The following is a 20,320-nucleotide window of genomic DNA, read 5'->3' on the forward strand; positions in this document are numbered from 1 at the left end:
GGGCAAATCCACCTGAAGGGATTAAGAAATATAAACTTCTAGCTGTAAGATGAATAAATCATTGGGGATGCAATGTACAGAATAGGGAAGAATGTAATATTGAAATATCCAAATGGTGACAGACAAGAGTTATGGTAATATTTTGTAAAGTATGAAAATATTGAATCACTGTTGTATACCTGAAACTAATATAATATTGTACATCAGTTACAATTCAATTTTTTATAAAAGGCTGGAGTTCCTGTTGTGGCCCAGCAGGTTGAGAAACCAACACTGTCTCTGAGGATGCAGGTTTGATCCCTGGTCTCACACAGTGGGTTAAGGTTCCAGTGTTGATGCAAGCTGCAGCAGAGGTCACCGTTGCAACTTGGATGCGGGGTGGCCATGGCTGTGGTGCAGGCCTGCAGTTGCAGCTCTGATTCAGCTCCTAGCTGGGAACTTCCATATGCCACAGTGTCACTGTTAAAGAAAAGGGAAAAAAAGGCTTTGATCTTTTGTTCCAGAACAACAACAACAACAAAAGAGTTAAATATAAGAGTTATAATAAAGGTATATATAGGTGGTTAACTGTTGTGGGCTTATTGAACAGATGATTTCATCTGTTTGTCTATATCACGTACCAACCATAATTTCTTACTCTTTATTTTTTTATTATTATTATTTTTTTGTCTTTTTGCCATTTCTTGGGCCACTCCTGCGGCATATGGAGGTTCCCAGGCTAGGGGTCGAATCAGAGCTGTAGTCACTGACCTACACCAGAGCCACAGCAACTTGGGATCCAAGCCTCATCTGCAACCTACACCACAGCTCACAGCAATGCCGGATCCTTAACCCAATGAGCGAGGCCAGGGATTGAACCCGCAACCTCATGGTTCCTAGTTGGATTTGTTAACCACTGAGCCACGACGGGAACCCCTGGAGCCAACCATAATTTCTTACTCTTTAAATGTTGAGATAAAGAGGAGTGCTGGGAGAATAAATACATAGAAATTTCTGGGAAAATCAGGGATTGTTTTTCAGATGGTGGAACTGAGACCTGAAAGATTTTGTTAGTCAAGGACACTTCAGACAAAGGACGCATGTTATAAGGGCACAGAGGCTTGAAAAGTTGTGGTGTATTTGGGGAGTGTAATATGAGGAGGGGGGAGATGAGGCTGTACCAACAGTTTGGACCTGAACACAAATGCCCTTGTCTGCCATGCCAGGAAGTTTAGATTTTGTCCCATTGGCAGTAAAGCATCAATGAAGTTTTATAGTGCTCTCTTTATTTCCACAACACCCTAAACATGAAGAAAATCAGAAAAGCAAAAAGACTGTAAGTAATGACAATAGTATTTGTGTAGAATTTCAAAATTTGTGAGACATTTTTCTGTCATCCATTATCATTAAATCTTCATGGCAGTCCTGCAAAGTATAATTATTATCCTTTAATTATTGATGAGAAAATTACATTTTAGAGAGGTTTGTTCTTTCAGTCGTTCATCCATTCAGGCACTGTTTTAGACACTGGAGATAGAGTGATAAACAAAATGAAGACACTTGACTCATAGAGCTTGTATTCTTCTGAAGTGCTGTGGTCAGAGTCATAGCTAAAAAATGAAGTGGGGTTAGATTTGAACACAGTCTGATTCAAAATCCCACATTCTTTCTTCTCTACTATTCTGTCTCAAAGATTAGTCATACCAGTGAATGATGAAAACGTCACTGAAATGCATTGTGCTTCAGATAGGCTTGTAGTGCTCTCAGTTAGCCTTCTTTCCTCCTAAACAGCCCAATCTGCTCAGTGGTGATGTGGAGGAGGCAGTTGATAAAGGTGTAAATCTCATCCTTTGGGAATTCTGATTATAGTCCAAACTCTTTAAAAAAATTTTTTTTGAAGTTTTCATTTATTTATTTTTGGCTGTGCTATGCAAAATCTTAGTTGATTTTGTTCCCAGAACAGGGATTGCACCCAGGCCACAGTGGTGAAGTGCCAAGTTCTAACCACTAGACCACCAGGGAACTCCCATACTCCTCCTCCTTTAACCTCTCTCTCCTTGAATCTATTCTTGCAAGTCTTATTTTAATGTGTGACTAACATGGAATTCTGAAATTTGTTTTTTATAGTAGAAGAATATATAATATGGGGTTGATCTTCATGTTTAATTTGGATGTCACAGAAATTTTTCTGGCAACCCAGAAATGGCTATAATAGCTGACTGTTTATTATATCTGTAGCAGTACCTTGATGATAACACTGTGGAAGCTATGGCCTTTCGGAAGAGTGCAAAAGAATTATTGCAACTAGCAGCCAAAACATTAAGGAAATTGGGAGTACGGTTCTGGCTAAGCAGTGGAACTTGTCTAGGTAAAATTCTTGTTGCTTTACATTTGTCTTTTTGATATTTCATCATTTTTGGCTTTAGGGATAACTTCTTGAGATGACAAAATGTCAGTGGTATTTGAAGTGTTATATTTTCAGACAGAATAAATATAGTGCATGGAGTAAGGATTTATTGATTTTTTTTTTGAAGAAATAACTTCAGAAACATAAAACAGAATTAGGAAGGCCATGTCATGCTTCCTAAAATTATAAGTAATATGTATAAAATTTGTATCAGAATATGTAGATTACATGTGATTCTCAGGTAATCTTTATAGATTTACTTTTTATTATTTCTATCCCAGAAGTTGTCATTGCCTTAAAAGAAACAAGAAACAAAACTGCATTGTCTTTCTTTACTTACACATAATACAAACAACTTGCATTGCACCAAAAGTTTCTAATGAGAGGAAGAATGAAGGGAATGTCATAAGGTCTTCCACAAATCCAGGTCATGATGGTATCAATGATTGGACAGCACTGTCTTACCATATTCTGTTCATTCTGAAATGGGGAAGTGTAGACTTTCCTAGAGTCTTTAGCAGGTTGCTGTTAGAATACAAGAAAGATTTACAGATCTCTTTCCACTGTGCGTTAGACCAGAGTTCTTTGAAATTTAGAATTACTTAGAATCTTAAATTTTTTGTTTTTATTCCCACTTGTTTATAACTGTAGTTGATTATAACTGTATTTTTCTTTCTTAATTATAACAGTATTTGCACAAAAATTAATTCTGCTTCTGCTTTTATAGGGTTACTGAATAATTTATTGTCCAATTCAAGAGACTTTTTTGAGAGTGAAAGGTGTGCCATTAGTAATTATGTTGGTACACCAGGTGTAAACTGGGATAATATGGTTATCCTATTCATTAGCCTTTGTGGATAGTTTACATGATTCTTCCTGTCAAGGAGCTTATAGCTGGAGAAGCCTCCCCCCTCCAAATTGCACATCTCACTTACGTGATAGATGTTTTAAGGTTTAACTTTTTGAAGCAAGATTGTCTTATAGGCAATGTCATCAAAAATACTTCATTTGTCATGATTTGTTTTGAATTCTTAGCCCCACAGTTATCTTAATTCAAGGGCATTTATAAAATAAGTGTGACTAGATGATATTTAAGGAATCTTCCATTTGTAGTAGTTTATGATTCTTTGATAGATGTGGATTATAGATTTTTCTTGAACTAGATTCGAGACCCCATTCTAGGCTTCTAAAGATCTATGTTAAAATGAAATTAAAATTTAGAATTTCAAACAGTATTTCCCAAAGATAACTGTAGACATTTATTTATTTTTTGAGTACTTTGAAGATTAGAAGGATAATAAGGGAAACCCAGAGCCCTTAGTAATATTAAGGTATAAATTTTGTCTTTTTGGAATAGTACTATAGCACTTAATTTAGAGGTAAATACACAGTAAATATCTAGAAATATCTTTGACAGTATGCTGAAAATTGAGGCTGATACTGCTCTTCTTTTTTATGACCCATCAAACATGAGCTGTTCAGAGCTGTTAAGTTCTACAAATTACTGTTCAGGGAAGGGATGTTGGTTAAGTGAAAGAATTAAATTATATTTTTAGCATATCTTAAAGGCAGGCTTCCTCATGAGAAATTTATGATTAAACATTTCTTTGAAGTGATTTTATTTTATTTTATTATTTATTTATTTATTTTTGTCTTTTTGCTATTTCTTGGGCTGCTCCCACGTCATATGGAGGTTCCCAGGCTAGGGGTCTAATCTGAGCTGTAGCCGCCCGCCTACACCAGAGCCACAGCAACGTGGGATCCGAGCCACGTCTGCAACCTACACCACAGCTCACGGCAATGCCGGATCGTTAACCCACTGAGCAAGGGCAGGGACCGAATCCGCAACCTCATGGTTTCTAGTCAGATTCCTTAACCACTGCGCCACGACGGGAACTCCTGACTTTATTTTAAATGGATGGCCCAGTTAACGTTACTAAAGCCAATAGTTTATTCAGAAATTAAAGTACATCATGAAAGTTTTTGAGTCTGCTGAGTGCTTAGACCAGTAGAAATGAAGAAAGGAGGAATGAAAGAAGAGTCTTCAGCAAGTGGTTCCTATAATACAGATTTTAGTTTGGGATTTAATTTTTTTTTTAATTTTAGTGAAGCACCCTAAGTCTAATCCTTCAAAATAAAATGCGTGGTTACAAAGACTATTTTAATAATAACTAATTTTTTCCAAACTTAACTTTTTAAAAAAGTCTTCTCATTCCTTTTTTTAAATTTTTTTAGGGTGGTATCGGCAGTGCAACATTATTTCTTATAGTAAAGATGTTGACCTGGGAATTTTTATAAAGGATTACAAATCTGATATTATTTCAGCTTTTCAAGATGCGGGACTCCCACTCAAACACAAATTTGGGAAGGTCAGTAATAAAAAATCTGCTTTACTTCATTTGTAACATGTCTCAAAAGTAAAGTTTATATTAAGCAACTGAGTGAAGTTTAAGAACATTGCATGTGGCATCTTATCACTTAGTATTGGTCAGGACGCGTTCAGCAGAAGCATATTACCACTTGTGACTTCTGCACTATTTAAGGAAAATTAGAAAATTTGGCTTTCTGTTGACCATGAGAAGGGGAGAAGCATCGTGAACTCTTGCAACAGACTTTATTGCCATTTTACTAGGCAACAATATAACATAATTATTAATTAATATAACATATAGTATACAATTAATATAATAAGTAATCCCACCTACCCTACCTAAAGTTACCCTATTTCTCATCAGTCATTTAATTTTATGTTCACTTAGGCATCATATTATTATCAGCACAAAACATTCCATTGATTGCAAAATATTAGAAATATAGAATAATTTCACACAGTACTTGGATTTCTTGTTTATCTCACATCCTAAACCATGGCAGTTTTCTCAGAGGTCAGCTAGGAATAGATCACTGAGTCCTAGATGAAGTCTCCTTTTAGACAATTTGATTCCTATACCCTACGCATATGATCCCTGGCAGTCACGTTCCTCTTAATTTGCTTGTTCCCAGGGAGGTATTATCCTGGAAAGCAAGTAGAAGTATATTTTGTTCCTGGAAAAATTACTTCCTTTATCATAATCATTCCAGTTTATTTAAAATGTAATAAAGTATCTTCCTGAGGTCAAAGTCAAAGCAATAGTTGGCTAGTCATTCAGTAGATGTCTCCTGTGCACTCAGTCTCTGCCTGGCACTATGCTCTGCACCTGGGACACAGAGATGAATAAGGTACAGTCCTTACCCTTGAGGAGTCCACTGTGTAACTGGGAGAAAACAAATACATAAACAGGAGTTCCCATCATGGCTCAGTGGAGATGAATCCGACTAGGAACCATGAGGTTGCTGGCCTCGCTCAGCGGGTTAAAAATCTGGTGTTGCTGTGAGCTGTAGTGTAGGTCGCAGACGCAGCTCGGATCTGGTGTTGCTGTGGCTGTGGCGTAGACTGGCAGCAACAGCTCCGATTAGACATCTAGCCTGGGAATCTCCATATGCTGCGGGTGCAGCCCTGAAAAAAAAGACAAAAAGACAAACAAACAACAACAAAAAAAACAAAGTCATAAACAGTTCTTAAGTGACTAGTGCTGCAACAGACCGATGCACCAACTCCAGTGGGAACATAATTATTTGTAGCCTAAGTTTCTTAGGGCAGTGCTTTCAAAATTCTTTGTACTTTTAACTTTATCTCTTCTTTTTTTCATGTATATAATGTAATGATATATGAGTTTCTGTACCACATTTACATAAGTATTTATTTGTGGATGTGAGGTAAGACTTACTTCCTGACAGTTTTACTTGGTTATTAAAGGGAATCATTTTTCTTTGATTCCTTTCCTTCTTTAGTCAGAAAAGGGCTCAGGACCAGGCTGAGTGATCATTTAACTACTACAAGTCATTTTACTCTGAATTGTTATCAGTTCTAAGGAGCAACATTATTTTATATGCATTTAAGAAAGACATCAAATGATGGTGTGCTACTGATACATCCCAATTTTAGAAATGCTCCAACTGGAAAAACAGTGTCTTAAAACCTACATTCTATATAAAACGTAAGGATCCTTTTTTTTAATTTAAAATGTATTTCCTTGTTTCAGTCTGTGAAGATTTTCATCTTCTCCCTAGGTAGAAGACAGCTTGGAACTATCTTTCCAGGGAAAAGATGATGTAAAACTTGACATTTTTTTCTTCTATGAAGAGACTGACCATATGTGGAATGGAGGCACTCAGGCCAAAACAGGAAAAAAGTTTAAGTACGAATCAGATAAGTACTTACAAAAGGGGCTACAGAAATAACTGCAGAAGGTAGAAATAAGGAAGTAACTGAAAACGGGGGGAGAAAAGACTGTCGAGCCTCCACTGTTAACTGATACTTTTCTCAGTTTACCGAGAACCCAGTTATGCTTGAAAAGTGAAGACTACCTACAAGGACAGTCCATGAGGAGGAAGTGTGCCTGGGTTTGTCAGTCTGAAGAGTCATTATGATTGGAGGCCCTTGAGTCATCAGTAAGGGAAAGCCAAAATAAGGAGCAGAAAAACCAAGCCCAGAGCCTGAGCCCAAAAAACTGATACGCTGTTAGAGCTATTAAAGCTTGCTAATTTGGTGGGTATGGGTAAGGGTCGGTAAGAAGGAGATAACCAAGGTTGAAGTGAAGTTTAAGTGAAAAAATTGGGATCGGCTGGAGCTGAGGTCATGAATGCTGCTGGGCAAGCTCTAGAATGTGCCTTTAACATAGATTGGGGGCTGATCCTTAAAGACTCATTGGGCTTAACAGCTACCGTGTTTTCTCAAATGTAAGGTGATAGACATCGTAAGAAAAGCCATTATTTTATGTGTTACCAAAAAAGGCAAGACACTGCCAATCATAGAGACACATGATTCAGATAGAAAATTGCAGGAGGGAAGTTATCTCAATTCTGACTAAATTGATGGACTGCAATATGTGAGGCTGGCATTTTGAACTTTTATTTTAATGCTGCCATGGTCAAACTCCTTGATGACAAAAGACAGAATGACATTATAATAATTTTGTACCTTTATCATACAGTTGGCCTGTTCACAGTTCTGAGAGAGACAGAATGAATGGGAACAAGAACCCAGAAGGCATGGGCTCTAGGGTCAGGCAGACTCAGGGAATGTCAGCTTCACCCTAACTAATTGCGGCCTTTAGCTTTTCTGAACATTAATATCCTCAGCCATTAAATTTGAGTAGTACTACTATGTGTCAGACACTACTCTGAACATTTTACATATATCAACACATCTAGTCCGCATAACAACCAGAGATAATCTGCGAGGCACTGAGAATTTGTCATTTGTTCAACATCATTGCGGAAAAGTGAGGGAGTAAGACAAGCAGCCTCTCTCTAGAGTTCAGACTTTTAATCATTACTCCCCACTGCCTCCTGAATACACTGATAGTATGAGGCATTTAGCATAATGCTTAGCACTTGTTATCAGGATATGGTGGTTACTGTTGTTATTATTATTTAATATTATTAATACTGAGATTGCTTATGTAATAACTATCCTTATTGTCATTCTTATGGCAATGTTACTAGTAGCATAAATTTACCTCACCAATTTACTTCACCAACTAGCTGAGAGTGGCGCTTCTATCACTGAGTAAATTTGAGCCATTGGGCACAGTGGGGAATGTTCTCTAGCACAGAAAGGGGAAATCTACACTCAGACTGGGGTCTATGAATCTTTATTTAAAGGCAAGGAGTCTCTGTGTAAGATTAAACTTGTTCTGGAGGTTTGAGAGTAATCCAGACCTTTTTCTCAAAGTCATAAACTATCCCCAAATTGACACTGATCCCAGAGCATGTTCTTGAAACTTATTAATTATAAAAAAGTATTTTGCTTCATGACAACAAACACCTTCATGCTGAGTAAGCTCTGACTATAAGTAAGTTAATGAATATACAGTTGACACTCAGTGTGGCTAGGGGAATGGGGAGGCAAGTGTTTTTGACATTTAGCTATAGTTTGTTTATTGAAAATATGACAAAGATACCAAATTTAATGTACAATTTAGAGGCTTTTTTAAAAAATAACTGTGATATTGTATAGCATGGAAATTACAGGCAAGGAGCCAGTCTGCTTGCTTTTGAATTGCAGCTCTGTTTTACCAGCTGTATTACCTTGGACACGTTATTTATCCTCTGTGTAACTAAGTTTCCTCAAGTGTAAATGGGAATAATAATAGAAATTGCTGCATAAATTGGTTTTAAGAAAAAATGTGTTGATACACAAAAAGGATTTTGAAGAGAACTAAGCTGTCCTGAGTACTGCGTAATTATTAGGTGCTATTATTAGTGCTCTCAGTAGTAGTGGTAATAGTAAACTATTCCTTTTCTTAGTCTTATAAGAAATTTACAGATCAGAAACCTATATAATTTTCTCAGCATTAAACTGCCACATCTATTCTTAGAAAACTCATATGAAAATGTCACCTTTGTTCTAAGAAAGAAAATTTCTGGAACTTGTATTATAATGCTGTTACTCTTAAATTTTCTTCTCAGGCTTGGATTTCTTTCTTCTCACTGACATGATCCCATGTCAAACCTCAAAAGAACTGTGCATTTCTAACCACTACATTTCTGGCTAGAGAAAGCTTCTTTCATTCTGCTTTAACTGCTCTTTATGGTAGCAGTGTTTGGGAAGTGTGAAGTGTTCTGATTATTTAACGAGAGAAATGAGCAGTGAGAGAACTGCCTGGACAGATGGTGTGAGTCCCAGATTTTCTAGCATGTTACCGTGACCTTAAAAGGCAGAGAAAAGAACAGGGGATGGTTGTGTAGAGTAGTTTCTTTGGAAGATTCCCCCAACCATATGCCATTTTCATTCTTTTCAGCACTATTTACTTGAAGGAAATGTAGAATTTTCACCACTGCTATTCCTAGAAGAAAAAAAAAATCTTTAAAGCTAGTCTAAGGATCTTTTTATCTTTATAATCTACTTTTTTTGGCCATGCCCACAGCATGCAGAAGTTCCCAGGTCAGGGATCGAACCCAAGGCACAACAGCCACCCAAGACACAGCAGTGGCGACCCAAGATCCTTAACCTGCTGAGCCACCAGGAACTTCTGTAATATTCTCCTTTTTATTCATGTATAGTTCATTGTGAGAAAAATCTTAATGATAATTGAAGAGCTGAAGAGGAACTCAGGAAGGAAGAAAAAAGTTCCCCATTTCCAGACTTTACTCTGCGTGCCTTCAGAATAATGTTTTTGCTTGTAAGATTTAATAATAATTACAATATTGATAGCAGTGATAAAGCTATAGCTACCAAGGTATCTGCTAGATATCAGACCCTATGATAAGTACTTGATGTTTATGATCTCAGATCATCACATTATCCCTCTGGGTTAGGTAGTCTGACTCCCAGTTAGTTATGAGGAAACTTAAGTTCAGAGAGGTGAAGTAACTTGCTCAAGGTCTTCTGACAGGCAGGCACAGGAGTTAACTCCAGACCTGTTTGGATTCTTAAACCTAAATGCTTTCTTCTAACAGTTAATAGGTTAAGTGAGTTAATATATATAATGTATTTAGAATGGTTCCTGGCACATAGTAAGTACTATGTAAGTATTAGCTACAGCTGCATCTGTCATTACCATAGTATTGTATTTCTGTTATTAATACTGTGTTGCACTGGCATAAAGCATAGCATCCTCAATACAGTGGTAACTTGGATTACCACTTGGATTACAGTGGTAACTTGGATTACTCTCTGGGCAAGCATTTTGTTTCCTGGTCTTATATTCCTTCCATCTTTAGCTCTTAGTCTAAATCCATTCTTTCACCTAAAATCTAAATTCCATTCTTAAATATTGTCTGGATTTTTTTTTTTTTTTTGTCTTTTTGCCTTTTCTAGGGCTACTCCCATGGCATATGGAGGTTCCCTGGCTAGGGGGTCTAATCAGAGCTGTAGCCACCAGCCTACGCCAGAGCCAGAGCAATGCCAGATCTGAGCCGCGTCTGCGACCTACATACACCACAGCTCATGGCAACGCCGGATCCTTAACCCACTGAGCAAGGCCAAGGATCGAACCCACAACCTCATGGTTCCTAGTTGGATTCATTAACCACTGATCCACGACGGGAACTCCTTGTCTGAATTTTTAATATTTATTCTTCTTCTCCAAGTTCCAGTTACCAGTGATAAAAGGTGATGAATATATTAACCATGCCTCCAGATGTAAAGTTTTCATTCCACAGCTTCATAGATCTTATAGATGCTGCCCAGATTTCTTTGGGTTACTTCTTTCCTTCCTATTTGAATCAACTGATATAAATAGAGGCCAGATGGTTGAAAGGAATAATAATGGTAATAATAAAAATTAACTTTTATTGAATGTTTACTATGCTAGGCACTGTGCCAAGCTCTTATATGTGTCATTTCATTTAACCCTCACCACAAGTTTATAAGGGAGATTTATTTCACCCGCACTTTATGGATAAGGATGAGTCTTAGGGCAGAGCTAAGACTCAGCCCTAGGACGATATCACTTCAGAGCTCATATTTTTATCTATACACAGGGTTAGTGTCATCACGATCTCTAGCATACCATTAACACTCCTTCCATGAAAACAGCCCTTCTGTCTGTTGACATTGTAAGAGTAATACAGCTACCTCTGTATCCTCTGATAGGAAATCTGCTACCCCCAGGGCTAGCTGTGGGTTCCTTAGACCTGATATATACAGTTTCTGCTTATTGTATAGATCTTAAATAAATTTGGATTTGCCCTCTGTGGAACTAGACTCATCTGGGTGTAACTCATATAACTTAACATTTCATTTCTGTGAAATTTATTTACCAACTGCTTTGTGCTAGGAATTCTGATGTGAATATAACTTAGTTTCTGCTCGCAAGGATCCCATAATCTAGACCATGAAACAATTTTTTTTTTTTTTTTAGAGCCATACCTGCAGCATATGGAAGTTCCCAGGCTAGGGGTCTAATCAGAGCTACAGCTGATGGCCTATGCCACAGCCACAGCAATGCCAGATCCGAGCTGTGTCCGCAACCTACATGACAGTTCACAGCAGTGCCGGATCCTTAACCCTCTGAGTGAGGCCAGGGAGCAGACCTGCAACCTTATGGTTCCTAGTCGGATTTATTTCTGCTGCACCAATGTGGGAACTCCCATGAAACAAATATTAAAATACTCTATCAGCAGTACAATAATTGAAATAGTGTCATGTATAGTGACAGATCAACTCTATCTAGAAGCAAAGGCAAGAAGGTGCAGCATAAAAAATAGAGAAGTTTGTTAGGTGTTCTTAGGAGGAATATGAAAAAAGGTCTAATAGGTTTACTTCTTACCTATCCTATTTTTCTATTTAGATTGTTCCTTTTTTTTTTTGGCTGCACCCACAGCATGTGGAAGTTCCTGGGTCAGGGATCAAAACCATGCCACAGCAGTGACAATGTTGAATCCTTAACTGTTAGGCCACCAGGGAACTCCTGTTCTCATTTCTTTTTAATTATTTTTATTATTTATTGAAGTATAGTTGATTTACAGTGTTGTATTAGTTTCAGGTGTACAGCAGAGTGATTCAGTTATACATATGTACATATACATATATATATAATCCCATTTTTTATTATTAAAAAAGTCTATGAGCATCTTTATACATAAAGTGAAAGCTTTATTAGGGATCGTTTCTTTGAATCGATTCCCAGAAATGAAATTATTATTATTATTTGATTGTGCTGTTTGAAAAATAGAGGGGGAGGTGGGCTATGTTCTGATACCAGTAAAAGTACAAGATTTTACTGCTCAGTGTCCTGTTTTTTTTTTCTTTGACTCCTTAAGGCTCTTTGCAGCTACGTAGGCCTCCTCAGTCATCTTTGTCAGCATGGTTTATTCTACCTGCTTTTCTCCCCCTAGTTTTTAAAAAATAAACTTTTTATTTTGTAGTAACTTTGGATTTACAGAAAAGTTATGAAGATAATGCAAATGAGTTTCTGGATACAGTCACTCAGTCTCCCCTAATGTTAACATACTGTTACTACGGTACGTTTGTCAAAACTAAGAAACCTCCATGCATTACAATTAACTAAACTTGGGAGTTCTTGTGGTGCAGTGGAAACAAATCCAACCAGTAACTACGAGGTTGCAGGTTTGATCCCTGACTTTGCTCAGAGAGTTAAGGATTTGGCATTGCTGTGAGCTGTGGTGTAGGTCGCAGGTGTGGCTTGGAGGATCCTGTGCTGCTGTGGCTATGGTGTAGACTGGCAGCTGTAGCTCCTATTCAACTCCCAGCCTGGGAATTCCCATATGCCGCAAGTGTGGCCAAAAAAGCAAAAAATAAAAAATAACTCAACTCTAGACGTTATCTGTACTTCTCCAGTTTTTCTACTAGTGTCCCTTTTCTGTTCTAGGATCTAATCTAAGATATTACATTGCAGACACTTAGCCATTTGAAACTTGATTTTAGTCCCAGATTTTAAGTATGTCACTAGTAGTACCTGGTTATTATACATCATCACATGGCCTGTTTCTGCCATTCAAGGGCATTGAGTTGCCTCCACTTCGGAGTAGCTCCTCAGTACCTCTAACTGAAAATAATTTCCCCTTCCTCTGAATTTTCATAATTTTTCCCCCTTTGCCTCTCTTATGCTGTATTGGGTACTTTTGCAGATTTGTGTGTCTTTTCTGAATTATATATAGGTAGAAAGTCAAGCCTGATAAATCTGTCAGGCCAGTGAGACCGGAGTCCTCCTTAAAACTAAAATCAGGGTCCTCTTAAGTGTAGTCTGCTGTATTCCATTTAGATGAAAGAATGACACCAGATTGATGACTTGATCCAACCTAGCACTTTTGAGAATCAAAACCATGCAGTTAAGTCACCCTAGATGTTTTCAGTCACTGCTTCTCAGGAAGTTAAAGACAAGAGTCCGCACTCATAAGCGCTCTCAGCTTCATAGATTGGTACTCTGCTTCCATTTTTTTAGCTCAAAAAATACATTTGTCTTTTTAGTACTTACAGTTGTGAAATTAAGAAGGAAAATTTGAATAATTTCTTTAAAACATTAGCTTTTCAAAAAATGGTGTCATTTCCTACTCTGTTTATACTTGTATATTTTACAACATATAGATTATATCTTAGGTCTCCTTAATTACACCTCCAAACCATTGAGGGAAGAACATTGAATGCGTGTTACTTGGTAATTGTGTACTTATACAATACACAGAAGTGGCAGTTCTTTATAAAGTGGGATTTTTTTAAAGAGAAGATTACCTCAGAATGAATAAATAGTAGGCCTTTCACTTATGTGAAGTAAATTATATTTTGTAAGACTGCAATGTATTTTGTTGTTTGAATATAATTCCATTAGGGATTCCATAAAGTAGTATTCCAAGAGAAATAAAAGCAAAGTTTCCCTAAAAGACTTCTGTAGAAGTGTTCCTAGCATTCTTATTCATGGTAGCCACAAAATAGAAACAATCCAAATGCCTATCTTTGGGTGACCAAATAAACAACTTACGGTATGTTCAAACAGTGGAATACTACTCAGCAGTAGAGAGGAATCAACTAGTGATATGTGCAGTAACACGGATGAATCTCCAAGACAGTATGTTAAGTGGAGAAGTCAGATAGGAGGAGTACATACTTTGTGACTGCAGTTATTTGAAATTATAAAATAGGCAAGTGAATCAAGACTATAATAAATTCGTTGACCACCAAGGCTGGGGTGAATTGGCTGCGTGACTGCCAACAGGCATAGGGAGCTTTGGGAGGCAGGATGATAGAAATGTTCTACATCCTGATTATTGAAGTGGTTACGCAGGTATATGCATCTGCTAAAATGCATGTGAGTGCATTTCATTATGTGTAAGTTACACCTCCAAAGATTGATTTAGAAGACTGAGAAAGAAAAGAAATTCTATGACTTAGAAAACTGTTGGTAAGAGGAAAGAGTCCAGGACCACTAGTTGAAACAGGAGGATATCTGGGACCAGAAGCCATAAAATTAAGGCAGATCTAATTGCAAGGATAAACTTGGAGCCTTTTGCATCTCCTTGGACAAAATAGGGTAATCTGAGATCAAAATAGAAGAAGATGGAAACTCCTGTTGTGGCTCAGCAGGTTAAGAACCCAACATAGGGTCTGTGAGGATGCTGGTCTGATCCCTAGCCTCGCTCAGTGGATTAAGGATCCAGTGATGCCACAAGCTGCAGCATAGGCACAGGTATAGCTTGGATCTGGTGTTGCCCTGGCTATGGCATAGGCCTGCAGCTGCAGCTCCAATTCCACCCTTGGTCCAGGAACTTCCCTATGCCGCAGGTGTGGCCATAAAAAGGAAAAAAATGATAAAAATTTAAAAATAAGTATTTTGTGATTCGTGTAAACTTGAAATCATAACTTAATCTCCTTTTGTTCTTTAGCTCTTACATCCAAAAAGAAATGCTGTAAAAATTGCCTGGACAATGCAAGCACAGCTGGAGTCTAATTACTTGTTGATGAGCTATAGATGTAGTTTTTGGAAGTTATACAGTAGAAATAAAAATGTCCTGAGGCTTTGTCCTCTGGCCATAGAGAAAAGTTGTGTGCATGCTTTAAATGAATAGTTTTTGATATGGTCATTATGTATGTGCATTCTGGTGTTAAATGATAACTATCTATACAAGCTTTAATTTGTCCATTCATTGATGATATAAATTTCTTTTAGATCACTAGTTCTGTCCTATGAAGACTGAATAGCAGAGTTTGTCAATAGGATAGGTGGAATCACTCAATTTACAGTGGAAGTCTGTAGAAAAACAAGGTTCAGTGGATAGGATTTCATCTTATAAAACATGTGTATGCTTTCTATATGTTGATTATGTCTTAGAAATTTGGGACAGGAGAGGTGTATGGGGTCAATAAAGACCTCATAGACTATATTCTAGCCCAGGCTCTGAAGACCTTAGAGACTGTATTCTAGCCCAGAGGCTATATTCTAGCCTAGGCTCTGGTATGTTATCCATTCCTCTGTTACCCCTTTGCTTTGGTTTAATCTCTAGTGGTAGTGTGAGAAGTTTAGTGGAAGAAATAGTTTTTAAAAATACTAGTAACAGAGTTCCCGTCGTGGCGCAGTGGAAATGAATCCAGCTAGGAACCCATGAGGTTGTGGGCTCCATCCCTGGCCTTGCTCAGTCGGTTAAGGATCCAGCGTTGCTGCGAGCTGTGGTGTAGGTAGCAGATGTGGCTCAGATCCGACATTGCTGTGGCTCTGGCATAGGCCGGCAGCAACAGTTCCGATTAAACCCCTAGCCTGGGAACCTCCATATGCCACAGGTGTGGCCCTAAAAAGGACAAAAGACAAAAATAAAAATAAAAATACTAGTCAGCATGCTGTAACTTTGGTTTTTAAGAGATGATTCTTAGAAATGCTTAGAAAACTATGGACAAAATTGATGCTGGTGACTTATAATTATTGTCGCTCAGTAATTCCTCACCGTGCCTCATTCCCTTTGCTCCAAATACAGATCATTGATGAGTATGTCCAAAAGACATAGCTGAGCCCTTAAAAGGGAATTGGGTAAATATTTAAAGAGAATTTCCAAATTAAAGACAGACAAGCAGGGTAAACAATAAATCTAACATCTTGATGCTTCTTAAGGGAACAGTAATACCCAAACCAAAAAACTTTGCAGGCTACCAGAGAAAATAGATTGCTCATGAAGGAACAACAAATATACCTCAGCAATAATAGAGGACAAAAGATAATGGAGTTAACATTTTCCAAAAGCTGAGGAGAAATAACTGTCAACTAAGAATGTGGTGTACAGTTAAAACTAATACTTAGGGAGGTCAAGATGAAGACATTTGCATATGTACAAAGACTAAGAAAGTTTATGTCTCACAGATCCACACTTAGAGATCTATTAAAGAACTCAGAAGACATGATATATATGAAATAATAGTGGACACAGAAATGGATAATATGTGTCAGTACATTTGTTAGCCATTGCTTGTTTAAAAAACAAAACAAAACAGGAGTCCCATTGTGGTTCAGCAGGTTATAAACCCAACTAGTATCCACAAAGGTTGCATCCCTGGCCTTGCTCAGTGGGTTAAGGATCTGGCATAGTTGTGATCTGTGGTGTAGGTTGCAGATGTAGCTTGCGTCCTGCATTGCTGTGGCTGTGGTGTGGGCCAGCGGCTACAGCTCCAATTTGACCCCTAGCCTGGAAACTTTCATAGGCCCTAAAAAAAGCTAAAAAAATTTTTAACAAGACAATAGGAGTTCCCATTGTGGTACAGCGGAAGCAAATCTGACTAGTATCCGTAAGGATGTAGGTTCAATCCCTGGCCTTGCTCGGTGAGTCGGGGATCTGGCCTTGCCGTAACCTGTGGTGTAAGTTGCAGTTGTGGCTCAGATCCCACACTGCTGTGGCTGTGGCTTCATAGGCCAGCAGCTGTAGCTCCGATTTGACCTGTAGCCTAGGAACTTACATGTGCCGGGAGTGCAGCCCTAAAACGCAAAAAAAAAAAAAAGTTAAAATATGTTAAATGACATATGTTAAAAGACAATATGTTAAAAATAAGTTGAAGGGGGAGGTCCTGTCATGGCTCAGCAGAAACAAATCTGACTAGAAACCATGAGGTTGTGGGTTCTATCCCTGGCCTTGCTCAGTGGGTTAAGGATCTGGTGTTGCCATAAGCTGTGGTGTAGGTCGAAGATGTGGCTCAGATCCTGCGTTGCTGTGGCTGTGGCGTAGGCCGCAGTTGTAGCTCCGATTTGACCCCTAGCCTGGGAACCTACATATGCCATAGGTACGGCCCTAAAAAAAAAAATAAAAAGTTGATGAGGAAATGATTTGTTAAGTGTTCAAGGAATAAAGTATACTAAGTCCCATGTTTAAGAAGAGGATAGAAATTCTGCATACATTTAGTTTTTATTAGAAAATGTTGTGGTGAAGTATGTATGTTAAAAAATAAACAGGAAATATTACAGACTGTAATTACTACTGGATAGAAGTATTATTTAAAACTTCCATAGGAGTTCCCTGGTGGCCTTGTAGTTAAGGATCCATTGTTGTCACTGCTGCAGTGTAGGCTGATCCCTGGCCTAGGTTCTTCTGCATGCTGTGGGTATGGCAAAAAAAAAAAAACAAAAACAAAAAAAAAAACAAAACAAAACTTCCAGACAAGTAGAACAGAAGAGAATTTGTAAACCTTTATCAAATGAAAGTAGGAAAGGTGGGTCAAAGAAAAATTAGGGTAAACTGAAACAACGTTAAAATAATAAAAATAGTTTCAGCATTGTTATAGCACTGTGTACGTGTTAGATACTATTCGGAGCACTTTGCATTTATTCAGTCTGTGCTGACATCTCTCTGACATACTGCTAGTATATTTTATAAATGAGGAAATTAAGCTAACCTATAAAAAGACAAAGATTATCAAATGAGATAGAAAATAAAATTTAGCAATAAAATGCTTAGAAGAGAGACACCTAAAGCACAATCACACAGGAAGTTTGAAAATTACAGGGATAGAAAAAATATGCCACAATATTATTAACCAAAAAAAAACTGTACTATAATTTTAGTATCAGACAAATTGCAATTTTATGAGGGAGGAATATTAAAGTGTTAAAAGACTCACTACATAATTTTACAAAGAACTGTCCACCAAGATGAAATATTATTCATGATCTTTATTATTCTAACAGTATGGTCTTGAAATATATAAACTGAAAGTTGATGAATTCTAATGAATATTTGACATGTTCACAATTATGTTGGAAAGTTTTGGTATACTTTTGTTTTAAAAATTGCTGGTTCAAGCAAAGAAGAAATCAGTAAAAATATTGAAGATAGGGACAGAACTAACAGGCTTGATCTATTTGATTTCTATGCCATTCTTTACCCAGCAAATGGTGAATATACTTTCTTATCCACTCTAAGTGGTGCATTTATAAAAGTTGACCATGTGCTACAAAATGAAGGCAATCTTAATAGATTTGAAAGCTTTAATAAAAATTGCGGGGTTTGTGTGTATGTAATTCTCTATATGAACAGATTAAGGGAAAAAAAACCCTACATAAATACTTCAGTAGGTGGCATTGTATGACCACAATGGAACTGAATTAGAAATCAACAGTTAAAATGTGTGAAAACTTTAAAATGCTCTCTTTAATAACTAATGGATTAAAAAGGAGATCATAGTGGGAATGACAAAAATTTTTAGGACTCAAAGATATGAGTGTACTGCATATCAAAACTTGTAGAATTCAGTTAAAAGGATAGAGGTAATCTTGTAGCCTTAAAAACAATAAGAATGAAAAAATAGATTTAAAAAAATCAAGCTACCAACTGAGGAAATTAAAAGAGCAAGGCAGTCAGCCTAAGGAAAGTGAAAGAAGGAAACCAAGAGAAGAAATTAATGAAATAAAAAACAAATAATAACAAAGATCAACAAATCCAAATACTGGCTCTTAAAAAAATAAATTCCAAAACTAATAAATGAGATTTATCCCCCCCACAAAATAAAATTAAAAACAATATTCAATACTTAAAGCCCTCAATTGTGTTACACTGATTCAAAAGAAAATGTTATGGACAACTAAGACAACAGTCTTAAATATGATAATTAGATAAATGTGAAGTTGATAATTTTCTGGAAATAATAATCAAAATCAACTCAAGAAGATCTAAATAACCTATACTCATTAAAGCAATTGAATTACTAATCAAAATTCTCCTTTCCCCTTCTTTTCCCTACTAAAAGACCTAGAAGGTGTGCAGGAAAGTTTTACCATGCTTTCACAGAATAGATTATTCCATATATTATATACCTTATTTTGGAAAAAAGAAAAAGAAAAAAGTGCTTTAAGCAGTTCATTTTATGACTGATGACAAAACTGTATTTGAACAGTACCAAAAAAAATTTTTTTAAGGAAAATTACTGTCTTAGTAAACACAGATGAAAATATTCTTAATGAAAAGAAACACAAATGAATAGAATTTTGTAGTATATGCATGTTAGTGTAGTCTCAACACAAAAGGATTAAAGATGAAAGCGAGAAAAAAGTACATGATTGCTTTAATAGATAACATTAAAAATATTTGATGCATTCCATAATTAACAACAAAAGTCCTTTTAGTAAACTTGGGACAAAAGAGATCTGAAATTTCTTTAACCTGATAGAGGGAGTATACCAAAACCCTAGAATGAGCATTTGTATTTAATGATAAGACTTCAGAAACCTTTCTATTAAAATCAGAAAAAAAACCCATTAGAACGTGTGCTGTCCCTGTTCTTATTCAGCATGCTAGAGGGCTTAGGCACTGGAATAACACAGGAAAAAGAAATTAAGAGTTAAAAGAAGAGACAAAATTGGTAATGAGAATAAACCATTTGTGTTATTTTTCAGGAAATTATTGTTTTAAAAAAATGGCTCTGCTATCCCAACTCCAGAATTTAATGCAAACTTATGTTTAAAAAGGTCAGATTCAGTTACAATTGATGGTGTCTCTCTTTCACTTAGCCTAGCTAACTACTAACAGTAAAAATAATGTTTTTCATTTAGCAATTACATTTATAGGTTGTGCAATTAAACTGATGAAATTACTTTAGCCAACCACCAGTGAGTAGTTTTAAAGATTTTAAGGATGTCTGTGAGGAGAAAAAAATAGCGTATTCTAACTACTGCGTTTTGCAAAAATAAAATGAAATAGAAGCAGTATGAAATAGAAAATGAATGGGAGGATTTTTGTGTGTGTGGGTGATAAGATTCTTTGAACTTACATTCTGATTTGGGGTTGCTTAATCTGAATTTAAATCTATTCACATTTTGGATCCTATCTCAGAGCTTTAAAGTACAAACTGCTTAGCAGAATTTAATCCTGACTTTAAAAGCTAAGGTTGACTGTTCTAGAGTCTTAGTCATTATTTACTGGTAACCTGGACAGAGTACATGGCATGTGTTGTTTTGAGTCACT

The 20,320-nt window shown here is 36.8% G+C and overlaps 2 protein-coding genes across 21 annotated transcripts in view; both read left to right on the top strand.

The window, feature by feature from the left end:
* The window catches only part of TMEM38B (transmembrane protein 38B), a 774,558-nt gene that overhangs the window by 637,718 nt on the left and 116,520 nt on the right, over positions 1 to 20,320 (top strand). The gene's annotated exons all lie outside the window — the stretch shown is intronic.
* Positions 1 to 20,320, top strand: part of FKTN (fukutin) — a 63,470-nt gene that overhangs the window by 37,268 nt on the left and 5,882 nt on the right. For 14 of the 20 annotated variants that reach the window (XM_084992482.1, XM_084992512.1, XM_084992490.1 and 11 more), the window contains 3 exons: positions 2,218 to 2,347; positions 4,622 to 4,755; positions 6,497 to 6,624. The exons of 2 other annotated variants lie outside the window; for them this stretch is intronic. In XM_084992482.1, coding sequence (XP_084848608.1) covers positions 2,218 to 2,347; positions 4,622 to 4,755; positions 6,497 to 6,624 — 392 coding nt within the window. The remainder of the gene's footprint in view (positions 1 to 2,217; positions 2,348 to 4,621; positions 4,756 to 6,496; positions 6,625 to 20,320) is intronic. 4 more of the 20 variants (XM_084992484.1, XM_084992495.1, XM_084992486.1 and 1 more) reach the window with 1 other exon arrangement.

Source organism: Sus scrofa, chromosome 1, assembly GCF_054392235.1.
Source record: "Sus scrofa isolate SSC_HxYL_T2T_F1_AM1 chromosome 1, Sscrofa_HxYL_maternal_Yorkshire_Landrace_v2.0, whole genome shotgun sequence".
Lineage (NCBI taxonomy): Eukaryota > Metazoa > Chordata > Mammalia > Artiodactyla > Suidae > Sus > Sus scrofa.